We start from the raw sequence: 13,955 nt of genomic DNA, 5'->3' as shown, positions 1-13,955 counted from the left end.
TACACACAAAATTCAACATAGTAACTTTAATATAGATATAAATCACACGACCAAATTTCATGGTGATCGGTCCATAATTGGTCATAGCCCCCATATAAGGCCCACTTCCGTAAACCACTCAAAAATCGAAAAATAGGACATGTTTTTTATACCAAAATGTTCTTCGTAAAGATACCTTATAGTAAAATATAAAATTGTTACATCGAGCCCTTAGCGCCAAATTATCTTAAGCGACAAAACAAAAATTTCACAGGAGAAGGTTTTTTCGATTATTTTGAAATTTATACATAGAATTAAACATTTTATGATGCGATATATTATAATTCCTTCAAGCTATTTGTCTATGTTTCAAAAATATTTATAACTTTTGACAATTAAAAATTCATGGAATACTTTATTGAAAAATATGGCAAAAAAAAATTTTTATTGAATTTTTGCATAGATAAAAATTTTTCGAATTGAAATAAAATTGTTATTTATGAATAGTTTTTAATGAAATTGCACTGTTATGCAAAATTTTCTACTTAAAATGGAAAAATAAAAATAAATTTTGAAATTTATTATCAGCAATCCCGCAATTCCCAAAAAAGTGTTGAAAAATCCAAAAATGGAAACTTTTAGTTTTTTTGACTATAATATCCATACCAGGGTCGGAGTTATCGGAATCCTTTACAAAATAAAAGCCATCTAAAATCGGTTACTATATATTGATATCGGATATGCGATTTGAGAATTTTTGCCCTAAAGTTTAATTTTACATAAAAAATAGGTGTTTTTTGATTGGACCTGGTCCCCTCGGTAACAAACATTTTTCAATTTTTTTTTTCAATTAAAATATTTTGTGAAAACATAGCTTTCAGAAAGTATAAATTCCTTATACATCCTCTTAGAAATTTTTTCCGATAACTTAAAAAGAAAAAAAGTTCTTTTTTCCCAAAAAATTAGCGAAAAATCGGCTTTTTAAATTAAAATGCATATAACTTTGGACTTAGTCATTATTTTTAAACAGTTATTTTTCTATTTGACACATAGTCTATAGTCTTGTTAATGAAGGAAACTGGAGAAAATCGGAAAATATTTGGATACGCTGTTATCAAAAAACTGGAGTAGATTGGGTAAAACTGTTGAAAATTTAATTTTCAAATGTGAATATATCGTAAGCTACAAGAGGTAGTTCTCGATAAAAAGATTTTATATATGTAATTTTTTTGAAATCGGAACACAAACGAAGAAATAGGATCGTTTTAAAAATGTAACATACCCGAGATGTCCTACTTTGAGGACCCTTGGTCGCGCCCCTGGTGTGCCCATGAGGTCCACACTCAGAACTTAAACTCAACAGCACTTCTTCTTTGCGCGTGTGAAATTTCATTCAAACCAATCTAATCATTAAGAAGTTACAGATTTATTTCCCTCTTTTTTTTCTATACCACTATGTGTCGCTTACGATAAAATTCGTTTACTGTAAAATGTAAACATTGACTTACGATAAAATTTTGAAGTTATTAACAATTTTGATATTCTGAGAACGCTAAAAGATCAGTCGGTCCATAAAATTTTAATTTTTAGCAATAAAAAAAATTTTTGAAAATGTCGCTTACCATAATTTGGCGCAAGAGCTCGATATGTTCTTAAAGAAAGTTTATTTTTAATAAAAAAAGAGTTAAGTCACCTTTTCGACGAAAAAAACAGCAAAAATCAACTAATTTTTTAATATTTAAATTGAAAATCGTTTATTTTTAGATCCGTAATTGATATTGCTCTGAAATCTTTTGTATGTTATTCGTAATTTGGTTATCTAACCAAAAATAAATTCGAGTCCATTTGGTCCAAAAGTCCGACCTATATTTTTAAAAAAGGGGACCAAGGTATGGCAAAATTTTATATTTTGAAATGCCTCTAACTCGGATATTATAAGAGATAAATATTACACGCAAGCATGTTTTTTCAAGACCTAGCCGAGCGCTTTCCAAAAATATAAAAAACAAAAAAATTGCAAGTGTTTAAAAATTTTACAAGTAGGGTACATTCGACACCCTACTTTGAGCACCCTGGATTATTTGTAGGGCCCATTTTAATAATTTATACTCGAATACTCCTTGGCTACGGTCACGTCAAATTTTATCCCGGACCAGCCGTTTAGAAATGCCAGATTTATTTCCAAAAAAAATTTTGATTCTGCTCCACTGTATAGCGGTCGTTCAGCTGTGATGGAGTGTTTCAATTTTTACAGGCTCAGTTGTGTTCATATCCCATGATTGAATTGAAATAAATCCTTCGTGATCCTTTGCGGTCAATTCCTTTATTTGGCATAATGTTGCGAGATAAATTATTTTTATGTAGCCAATCAAGTTGCGATTAAACCTCTCACTTGTGTGATGAGATATGCGTACATGCGTACCATCTATGGCTCCACAAAGACGACTTTATGTGAGACTAATAAGGGTATCAGCATATAATATCATTTGAGGAAATATATGAACGGGCATTCCCTACAATAAAGAGAAGTCGGTACAATACTTTCTATACGACAGGAGCGCGGCCTTAGATATATTGGTATGCGCTTTTCAGGATCTGATTGGCCTAAATCAGAGTTACTGTTTAATCTGACAGTTATTAATAGTAGATCCTTTGAAACCAAGTATCCAAAAATAAGACATTCTTTATAACGAATACTGTAGAAGTTGTTTGGATGAATTGGTAGAGAAGTTTCAACACTTTTTGTGTGATAGTCGGAAACTACAGAAACTCAGACCTATATATATAGGTATATGCTCAATTAGGGATAAAGGTGGCCCTAAATATAAGTCGATGATTTTATCAGGATTTCTGGTTAATTCCATTGGAATCCAGTAACAAACCACATTAGTATTAGCTGGTAGTCTTTTTTGACTCTACGTATATTATCGGCTTTATGGTTTACGAGTGAACTCTTCTTTTTGGCTGGTGATCTATTTAATCTATCATATATTGCTGCTTGTCTATCCTGTTACCATTCCTGGAGATCCATCTAATATTAGCGAAATCTGCAGGCTGACTCCGATGTCTAAGTTTACAATAGAATAACCAATAATGTTGAACACAGGCAGGGTTGCTGATTCCATTGTTTGTCTTATTATATATTCATTCCCATCAAGATAATGTTCCTAACAACTTGATCGAAATTAACGACGAACAAAGAGAATAACATCAAGATTTAAAAAGAATTGAAATAACTTAGAAAGGTTTTGGAATTAAGGCATGTCTGTTGATAGCCTACACATGTGAAGGATGCAACAACACAGCGCCAATGCACTCCATTTCCGGTTCCAAATAAAGTAATGATTTTTATTCTACATTGCGAAATATTATTCTTAATCACTTAATAATTTAAAAAATCTGAGTTGATTTCAATAGATGGACAGCGGAATTGTAATTAGCGCTGACAGCTTTTAGCAGTTTGCATTAAAAAAAAACATTCTGCTTCTGAGCGGCTGTCAAGAGAATCGTTATCTTTCTACTAGTAACACTATTTTTATTAGTTTTTCTATCAATTTTACTATTGCTTTAAGCCTATACTTTTAAAAATATAAAACTTTTATTTTAAATGGATTCCCTATTAATATGTGTAATGTTGAATGGCTACTAACGAATTTATTATTTTTTTTTATTTTGGAGATGGGTGAACAATTCACATGATCATAAAATTAAAGGCTGATATTTTTTGTTCCAAACAAAAAAAGAAGATGTAAAGAAAAGAAGAAACAATTACTTTATTTATACCAACTAATTGGAAGCATTTAATATTTATGCACACAGTCATAAAAAAAAGTATTACAAAAACTACAAACAAATTATAATTATTAATCATGAAACTAAAACTTTTAACTAAATTTCAAGTGTTTTCAAAATTGTTTTTGCTGCCACAACATTTCGTATAATAACTGAAAAATAGGCGTTGTTGTTGTGCTTTTATTTGTTTTAAAATTTTATTTTCTACGAAACTTTCTTTTTTTTTTCTCGTTCGTTTGCGTTTTCGTTAAGAAAATCTCGGTATTTTGAATGTTTTTAAACATTAATTTAGTTAATTTTCCTGCAGTCTTTAATACAAATCGCAATGAAGCACAAGTCGTGTGGAGTTTTATTAAGTCAAAAATTTGGTTAAATCAATTCAATTATTTGTTTTCCTTCAATCAACTCAAAAATCCGTTCGTTATCCCTGTTTTGTTGTGCGAAAATTTTCCTTTTTATTTTTGGCATTTCGTCTTTTGATTGAGGAAAAAAAAATGTATTATAAAAAACCGAAAACTTTTATCAGACTAGAGCCGCGTAAATATAAATGTGTGTTTAAACAGCGAAATTTATTGAAAAGATTGACTATTTGCAAATATCGTGGTAGTTTTTTGAATGTGTGTTTTCTGATTGTAAGTAAAAAAAGAATGAAAAATAAAAGTGTTAAAGAAAATTATTACAAAATTATTACAATAAAAGGAGTAAAACTATTTCAAAAATTAAAAAATAATAATCAAAATATATTTTAATTTAAATTTATTACAATACAATTTTACTAAAATTGTTGGATTTAAGCATCAATCCCTATGGTTTCATTAACAATATGTGAAATTAAGTGAAAGTAAATTCACCTTGAACAAATATTTTGAAACATTGATTATTGTCCCTTTTAAATTCGCTTACATTTACAAACGGCAGCTACAAAGCTGTCCGTTTTCCAAAGTTTGTGTTTAAATTTAGATTTTTCTGCCTACAAATAAGATTCTGTATTTCCAAAGCTGTCCATTTGGAATGAAATTAAATAAATTGTGTTTATCAGTATTGGATCATCATATATGGATCAATACTGATCATCTGTCAGAAATATAAGGTAAAAAATACGTTTGTATAAATAAAAACTCCACATTAGGTCAAGTTACATTCCAGTGGAAAAAAATACAAGGTCTTCACATTGTAGGCCTTCTAAAAAACCTGTTTACACATATTTTACTCAATTTACTCAGCCTTCTCTTAGAATATGATCAAGAAGGATTTTGCTTCTCCTTCTAAAAAACTGTCATACACATTCAAAATTGCATTACAAAATAAGGTCTAGCAAATTTTTATTTAAAACTAGTTGACCGCCCCGGCTTCGCCCGGTAGCATTTACTAATTTTAGTTCTTCAAGTTTCTCTGTTCTTATTTATTTGCATATAAAATATCTAAATTTGTACTGCATACTTTAGGGAGCTTTTATATTACAGTTGACTGGTTTACCCGGATTTTTTTTCTTTACAAAACATCTCCTGAAATTTGCGAATCGAATAAAAAAAATCAGCCAAATCGCTCCAGCCGTTCTCACGTGATGCCATTACATACATGGACCATTTCATTTTTATATATATAGATTCAAACATGATTGGTTTTGCAATTATTCTTATATTGTCTCTCTGTAATAAAATTTATTTTGCTGAAGTAATTTTTTATATATAAAACTACACACGAGAGACACTTTAAAATTCATTTATTTTTTCTGCTGAATTCATTAAGAATATTTCTCTTCTAATCCTCTTTAAAGGCTTGATTCAGCAGACCTTCAATTAGGCTTTCACTTTCACTTTTTTTGAAGTTCCTTTGTAGAAGTTCCTATATAGAAATTCTATGAGACATTACGCGGCAGGTCTCCTTATAGGCCTTCAAAGGAAGACCTACTAATAAGCTTTTTAAGTAGGAACGCCGTAGTAAATTTAAACGATTTTGCAAGGCTGGATGTCCTGGTGTCTGCCAAACAAGGTCTTTAGGAAGGGCTCATTACTGCACCATTTTCCCGGTGGGAGGGTTTGAAATTATAACCATTTAATTCATTAAAATGAAACTGCTATGTTGCTAAATCCTCTGAAGCCTTGAAAATATTGACCTCATTATGTTTGATGCCAGCCAAGTCGTGTAACTGTTGGAAACTTTCATATTAATTTAACCTAAGAAGTTGCGGCGAAAGTTGTCTGTCAGTTCTGTAACAATTTCTGGAGAACCACTCTCCAGTCTTGCGCCAATGTCTAAGTATGTAAGAGAGGAACTCGTAAGGTGGAGTACAGTCGAAGAAGCTTATTCTCCTGTTTGTGCCTCAGGAACAAATGATCCTTACGTCAGTAAAATATTAAGATTTTCAAACATTCTAATGTTTGAAATTTGAACTCAACAAGATAAAGCTCTTTCATCTTTGTAAAAGGAAATTTAAGTTTTCGCAGCAATTAGGAATTTAAAATTTAATGTCACTCAATACTACAGGCAACTGCACACAGAAAACAGATTGGTTAACAATTGCTTGCAATTATGAAAATGTAGTTATATATACCGAACTTTAATTGATATTATTAATATTTGATGAACTCTCCAGATATTATGTATTTAAGACTATAAAAACATAATCATAATGGAATTAGTAGTGCTATTATTGTAAAATCAGTTGTATTAACCAATTTATACATTCATCGAAAATAATAAACAGATTCGGAATAGACAAACGAATTCAATTCTGAATAATAGTTTTCTAAACTAAATGTTGATGATTGCAATCGTAATAAATATTATCATCATCATGCTTTTTAATAAAACTATATATTCAGTTACAGTAATCGCTTTACTATTATGATGATATCTAAAATTCGGTTGTGAAAAAAGAAAATTAAATTCGGTGATAGCAATCGAAAAAATGGTAGATTAGTTTTGACATTTTAGAAAAAATTATTTTCACATTTAAATAAAAATTTGAAATAAACTACATATATTTGTTTATAAATTTCTAATAATTCTGAAACAATATTTTTAGCAACTTAAATATAAAATAAATTGCGTTAATATACAGAATTCTGCTGATCTACATCAGCATCATAAGAGGGTAAGTTTTATATTATAAATATTTTTGGCAAGAATGATCAGTTTATCAAATTGTTTATTAATTTTTCTTCATGATAATCGGAAAAATGCAAAAACCCAAAAACTAAAAGTGTTTTAGCTTTGAATCATGAAATATTCCCCACTTTATGCGTACGTGTGACAAAGCTGCTTCTGTTACGGTGAATGGAGAAGGAACTGGATTAAATTTAATTTCCTAATTGCCTAGGACTATTTATGTAAGTTTTGTTCCATTTCTGCGTACAAAATATGTTGTATATTAGAAACATCTTTCTTTTATTTCAGACAGGACAGCAATTGTCTACGACAACTTTCGCACTTATGTCTGTAAGACTGCGGTGCAGATTGTTAATATAGCAATATATATGTAAATGAAGTAGAGTGCCATTGACAATATCGGTCCAACCATCAAGAAATAAAATGAATTCTCTCAAAAAATCCATTCCAACATCAAATGCGATCAAAAATGCAATAAGCATCAGTTCTCATGTCTTGGATGTCTTAGAAATTTGTTTTTTATATTATATGCAAATAAAAACATAAAATAAATAATAAAATTCTATGAAAATGATTACAAATACATTTATTTTTATTGGTCCATAATACTAATATTTACGGTCTTTATCACCGAATTATTTTTTTTAAATGGTTACGTGTATCATATTTGTACTAAAATTCGATGATTTTAACTGAAAATTCGGTCACAAATACAGTTTTGTGTTCTAAAAATATGTTGTTAGTGATCGAAATATTCGGAAATTACAACCAATTTATATGCTAGTACATGCAACCGACCAAATTCGATTGGCGACAAATTCGGTTGTGATTACGAATCTGTTTTCTCTGTGTGGTCTTGAGGTCTTACCTATCACCTCTAATATCCTAGCAAGATCTCAAGTTTCCAGTTACTTACAGTACTGAGTTTGCCTGAGGTTTTAATTAAAATTATACTAAATCTATTCGCTTTGCAGAATGTCCATCTACAAGGATAATGTTGATCAATGTATTCCAAATCCCTTCTTTGTGGGTTGTTCATTGTCCTTTATCTCCTTGACTGAAAACTGTTGAGGAGGGTGAGTTGAAGGTTATATCTTCATTGAAGAGTTTGGAATTAAGATTCCATTTAAATTCAATGATGTTTTCTTCAGGCTGAGTTGTCAATTAAAACCCTTGCGAGACTATGTACTACTGGTAACTGGAATCAAAGATTGAGGGAACTTAATGGGATACTTCAGGGCTTACCTATACCCTCTGATAATGTTGATCATCAACTATAGATTGCAGGGAGAGTTCGTAGCGACATCATTCCTAAAGAGTTGGGAATTAAGATTTCATTCAAACTCAATTATGGATGCAGTATTTTTCAGGCTGAAGCGTCAGTGATTAAACGAGCAACAAATTGGCTGAAGTACTATATCTGATTAAAACTAGTACGAGAATGCCGGTGGTGAGATATTTTTTGATACTGGGTGGCTGATGAAAGCCGCTACCAAAAGAAAACTGAATTGTTTTTTCAAATCTGATGAGGCTCATTTCGATCTGAACGGCAACGTAAACAAACAAAATTGTCGCATATGGAGTGGTTCCTTCCAATTCAGGGCACAGTGTGGTGTGCAGTTTCTTCACGCTCTATACTTCTTTGAACAAAACGGACAAATCGCTACGGTTACTGGAGACCATTACTTGAGCAAGATAAAATAATTTTCTATCCGGAACTACGCCAAAAGAGAATTCCTTTCAACTCTGTGTGGTTTCAACAAGCTCAGCCTATTATGGCCTAATTACGCAGAAAATTAACAACTTTTTGTTAAGATGCCGCACCAGCATCAACGAGCTTGGCGGGAATTTTAATTAATTTATCTTTAAGATTAATTAAACTATTTTTAATACAATTCAATGGGCTTTCAAATGAAAAATAATTGAATAAAAAAGTTATTCCAGTTTATTAATGTAGCAAAATTCACCAGCCACCCTGTACCATTTGTTCTGTGTTGCTTCTGCATTATCGACGAAAGGTGCTATGCAACAGCAATCTGAGATTGATCACTTCTGTGTTACTCCACTCTCTTCTTGAGGTACACTAAACATGTATGTTATGACTTGTATCAAGGTACATATATGGTTAAATGAGTCTATAAGTGCAACTACTACATCTAAATTAGATCAGAGCAAAGTGCATATTTTGAGAATACGATGCTTCGTGCAGAGATCAGCGATCTAGTGAGGATTATGACTACCTTCCAACGATTTCTGTAGATCTTACCACAATGAGGAAGATAATGAAACTATTCATCATACTTTGGGTTGTTAGTTGTTTTTCTTTCATCTACATCTGTGATTGACCTTGATTGATATGATGGAAAGGAAACCTATCTTGCTCATGTGAAGAATATTCTTCAGGAAAACGATAAACCTGTCACTCTTGACATCTATTTCAACTTATTTGAATTTAACCTGTCTATCCATTTTGGACAACCTTCCTTTCAGGTAATACAAATTGATCTTGTTAGACTCAAATAACAAACTGATTTATCATTGGCAATGTTTGGTCTGATGTTTTGTCGCCATGTAAATTGTGGTATTATACAGGGATCCAGCTTTCATAAATATATATTAATTTTATTATTTATATAACGATTTAATTAGTCCTTCAGATGTCCAGTTTTCTGCGATGTTTCCTCAATCGGTGTTTCCCAAAGAGGTTTCATCTGATAGAATATAAAATGTTATAGAGACTTTTTTCTTTACTCGTAACTTGTTAAAATTCTCAGCTGTTTCTGTAGTAACTTCGTTTGTTCTCGAAGGTAATTGTTGATTACGACACATATTGAGATTTCATATTTGAAGTAAGTTTAATTCAGAGAAGCCCATTTCATAGCACAATTGTGCAAGCTAACCACACACATATTCTTATTCTCTTTGATTTAGTAGTCACTGAGACAGCGACGAATGAACAGCTATGAGGTTGTATTACTATTTTTTATTTTATTTTAAATTTTTGTTCATTATCACTGAAAGAAATATTTGGATTTTTTTAATATATTGAAGTTTTGTCTATTTTTTCACCTCAATTTACTTCTGTGAACATTTTTTTTTTTAGATTTGAAATGATTTTAAAATTTAATCAAAACAACTTAATAAAATAAGCAAAAAAATATTTTTCATTTTTTAAATATTTACAAATATGTCAAAAATGATTAATATCGAACTCTCCATTAATGAGCTATGATAATATGTCGCCGACAATTTGATTAAGATTGTTGACTTGATTATTATTAACAAATAAAGCCTTAATAATATTGGCATATTCTATTTAGTTCACTAAACTTTTCTTTCAGTGGATCTGTCTTTCGCTTACCAACACAACTACAGTTTTAGCTTTGGACATCCCTGGTTTAATTCATGATTTTGAAGAAACCATACCAGTTCAAATATATTTTTCTAATTCTTCTTAAAATAGGTTGTTGAATATTCATTTAATATATTTAATTTTTCTTACTAACTTCTTAAAAAACATGCTTTAATAATTTCACTTTTCATAAATTAATTCTGCATCTACTCATTCTATTCTCTTTGCAGATGTCTCTTGTTATTGTCAAGGCCTCAGCAATAACAATTTATCAGAACAGAACAACCGACACCACAGCCAATGATCAAACGGTAGACAGTAGCAACAATTTGTCACAGTTTCAAGCGACAACAAGTGAATTTATAACCACGCCACCCAACTCAAAATACTTGAGTGTGAATTACGATCCGCAAATAAATAAAGAGAATTTAACGATCACAAATCATATAATACGTACAAATATAATTGTAGGTGCTGAAGGCGGTGTTGGAGTAAAAGCAGGCGGGAGAGGAGGTGTAGGAGAACAAGGTTTAACAGCAGGTGATTTTAAAGAAAACTTTAGTAAACCAAACGAAAATATGCGTGCAAAATTGCAACAACTATTACAGCGTGAAAATGATAATGACGATGAAGAGAAACAGCAATTGCAACTAGATCTACAGCAGCAAATGCAAGAACAACTACAACAACAAATGCAACAGCAACAGCAGCTGCAGCAACAACAGCACCAGCAATACCAACAGTCTCAGCATGCAATATTAACAGGAGAAAATGCCTATTTACTAGAGCGTATAGATGGTAGTATGCATGAACAACCCATATATGGAACGTGGAGCGCGAAAGCGAGACGACCTCAAGCACCTCTATTGGCTGCCACAGCAACCACAAAAACGACGACAACAACAGCAGCAGCTACAGCACAACTACAACCATCATCATCCATACAAACTTTGATAACTGAAGTTGATGAAAATCTTTATGGTCGTTACAACAATCAAAAACAGCAACAACAGCAGCAGCAGCATCAACATCATCATTATGAACGTTTACCCAGGCGTTCTTCGACCATGACACCAGTAAGACGTGAGTTGCATGATCAAATACCAAGGCCACCACGTTTAACCTCACGCCAGCCCTCCGTGGCCCTGAGGCGACAATTTAGTGATACACCCTTCACAAGTGGTTCCTTTAGAGATGAATCACGCCCAAAGCCCTTTCATTATCCCTTCGATGGCCCATTGCCAGAGGAATTTAAAAAACTACAACAATCTGAGAGAGGTGTAATACCGGGCTTAGAATCAGACTCCCAGGTACATAATATCCAGGATATATTGCAGAAATTAAATTTGGGTTCGGGAAACAACAAAGTGCCGCCATTAATGATGATGCCGTCGGGTTTACATATTTCGGGTTCCTACAAGAATCTCAAATCCAGTGGAATTGGTAATTTCTTTCGCGGTAAACGCAATAAAAAACAAATCCAAATGCAATTTCCCATGCCAATACCCATGCAAATGATACCAAATCCTTATCAGACCCCGGTAATAAATCTAATGCAGCAACCCTATCAACAGCGCATAGCCATGGAACAGTTCTATCCCTTTAAGCCTCGAACTCCGGGCGACATAAATCTCTTGGCCATGCAACAGCAGCAACAACAGAAATTCAAAAATCCCCACTCGAAAGGCAAAAAGCAAAAGAAGAAGCAAAAAGACAAGAAAAATTCTTTGGCTAGTAGTAACCTAATGATGCAGCAATATCCATTTGTTACAGCTGCCCCAGAGATGATATTCCCCTCAATGTATTCTCCCTATATGTCCATCAATGTGACACAGGCTCCCCCATTGCAGATGAGTAAGCGCGTACCTTTCAAAGTGAATTTGGATATATTTCCAGTAATGCCTCCCTCCAAAACCTTTAAATCCCCGGCTGGTTATGCCATGGATGAGGCACGTATTGTATCCACTATGAGACCACCCACGGTATTAAGAAACCCCTTCATGGAGTACCTAACCACCCCTATTACACCTTCGGCTGCAGCCGCCTTAAATTTCTATAATCCTTACAATCCAAAACCTGCAGTGTATAATCCCATGAGATTTCCTTCGGGAGCCCCAAATCCAGTTGTAAGTATGGCTCAAACAAACAATATGCAAATGGTGTATCCAGAACAACTGCAGAAATATCTGCAGCAGCAGCAACAACAAACTCATTTTACCAACTACCTTAATAATCAGGGTCACCAAACTCCCTTCCTGCCCATAGATTGCGATCAACCCATACCATCAGGTGCCTCCAGCTCACAGTCAACGTCTGGCAATTCAAAAACCACCAATCCCATTATGGTTCATCTAAATGTGTTTCCCAAACAAAAAGCCGCCACACCTCTTTCCACCAATCCATTCTACAGCAATGTTCCGCACATACAACGTAACACCATACAAGAGGAAAACGAATCATCACTGAGTCCCATTGAACCCCGACATCAGGGAAGATCCCTTAACGACTCGGTCCATACTAAAATAGAACGCAGTGACAGTGGTGAGAATATTCAACAAATCCAGCCTTTACGTGAAGAAAATGATTTAGTCGACTTTGATCATCCCATAGTAGCGGAGAATTCGGATGATAACAACGAATTGCCCCAAACTGCTGCGTTGGTGGGTGGTAAACCAAATATGACTTCGGAATCCTCTTCGTCCTCATTCTATTATGAAAGTCGTCCAAATACTACAATGACTTCGGGGGGCGATAACAGCAATACCAATTATAATGGAAATATGAATGGTAATATGGAACAAATGGTATCGGAGGCTAGAACGGCTTCGTTGTTTCGCTTTCCCGTAGAAGATTTAATACAATTTCAGGTGCATGATGCTATGTAGAGAGAGGAGAGGAGTGGATTTGTAGAATAGTTTGAAGTTGTTTAATTTATTAGTGTTTTACAGAGATCATAAATGTTTTTTGGGAGTGAACAAAATAGGGAAAATGTTTGGATATTTGGACATTTTAAGGAATTAAATTAGTAGCCTGTTTCACAATATCGAGTGAAAGATTTCGTTCGAATTCTAAACGAAAGAAATTTGGAGTAAGGGAAACCCAAATCAGTTTTCTTTCGATTTGAATGCGAACGAAATCTTTCATTCGATATTGTGAAACAAGCTATAGAATTTAGTGCCCGGAGAAATCTATGCACAGTTCGTTTCAGCAATCCTGCTTTCTCATGCTTTAAACATATGTATAGACTACAGCAGGCTAGCGATTATAATCTGTCAAAATAAAAATATACACGTTTACATGAAGACGATTATTTTGACGCCATCATAATTATACGGCTACACAATCACTGTTGTCGCTGTAGCCAACTTAAGCTAAATTCTATTTTCAAAGGCAACAGTTTTAATATGTATCGATACGTCAAACTTCAATGTCAACTGGCTATGATGTTGCTGTCGTTTTCATTATTATTAAGTAGCTGACTACAGGGCGACAATTGCTGCTAACTGCATTAGTAGCCAACTTCAGCTAATTTATATTTTCAAAGGCGACAATTTTAATATGAATCGATACGTCAAACTTCAATGTCAACTGGTTACGATGTTGCTGTCGTTTTCATTATAATTCAGTAGCTGACTACAGGGCGACTATTTCTGCCAACTGCATTAGTAGCCAACTTCAGCTAATTTATATTTTCAAAGGCAACAATTTTAATATGTATCGA

General features: G+C 33.0%; 1 protein-coding gene across 1 annotated transcript; it reads left to right on the top strand.

Annotated features, from left to right (window-relative positions):
* Nucleotides 1-7,857: 7,857 nt before the first annotated feature.
* LOC135955399 (probable basic-leucine zipper transcription factor N) lies at nucleotides 7,858-13,119 on the top strand. Its single transcript, XM_065505750.1, has 3 exons — nucleotides 7,858-7,908; nucleotides 10,465-11,106; nucleotides 11,248-13,119. Exons 1-3 carry the CDS (start codon nucleotides 7,858-7,860, stop codon nucleotides 13,117-13,119), a joined length of 2,565 nt encoding a protein of 854 aa, XP_065361822.1.
* The last annotated feature ends 836 nt before the right edge of the window (nucleotides 13,120-13,955 follow it).

The sequence above is a fragment of the Calliphora vicina genome, chromosome 3 (assembly GCF_958450345.1).
Source record: "Calliphora vicina chromosome 3, idCalVici1.1, whole genome shotgun sequence".
Lineage (NCBI taxonomy): Eukaryota > Metazoa > Arthropoda > Insecta > Diptera > Calliphoridae > Calliphora > Calliphora vicina.
Note: the sequence above shows the minus strand (reverse complement) of the source record. Positions and strands in the feature narration are given on the sequence as shown.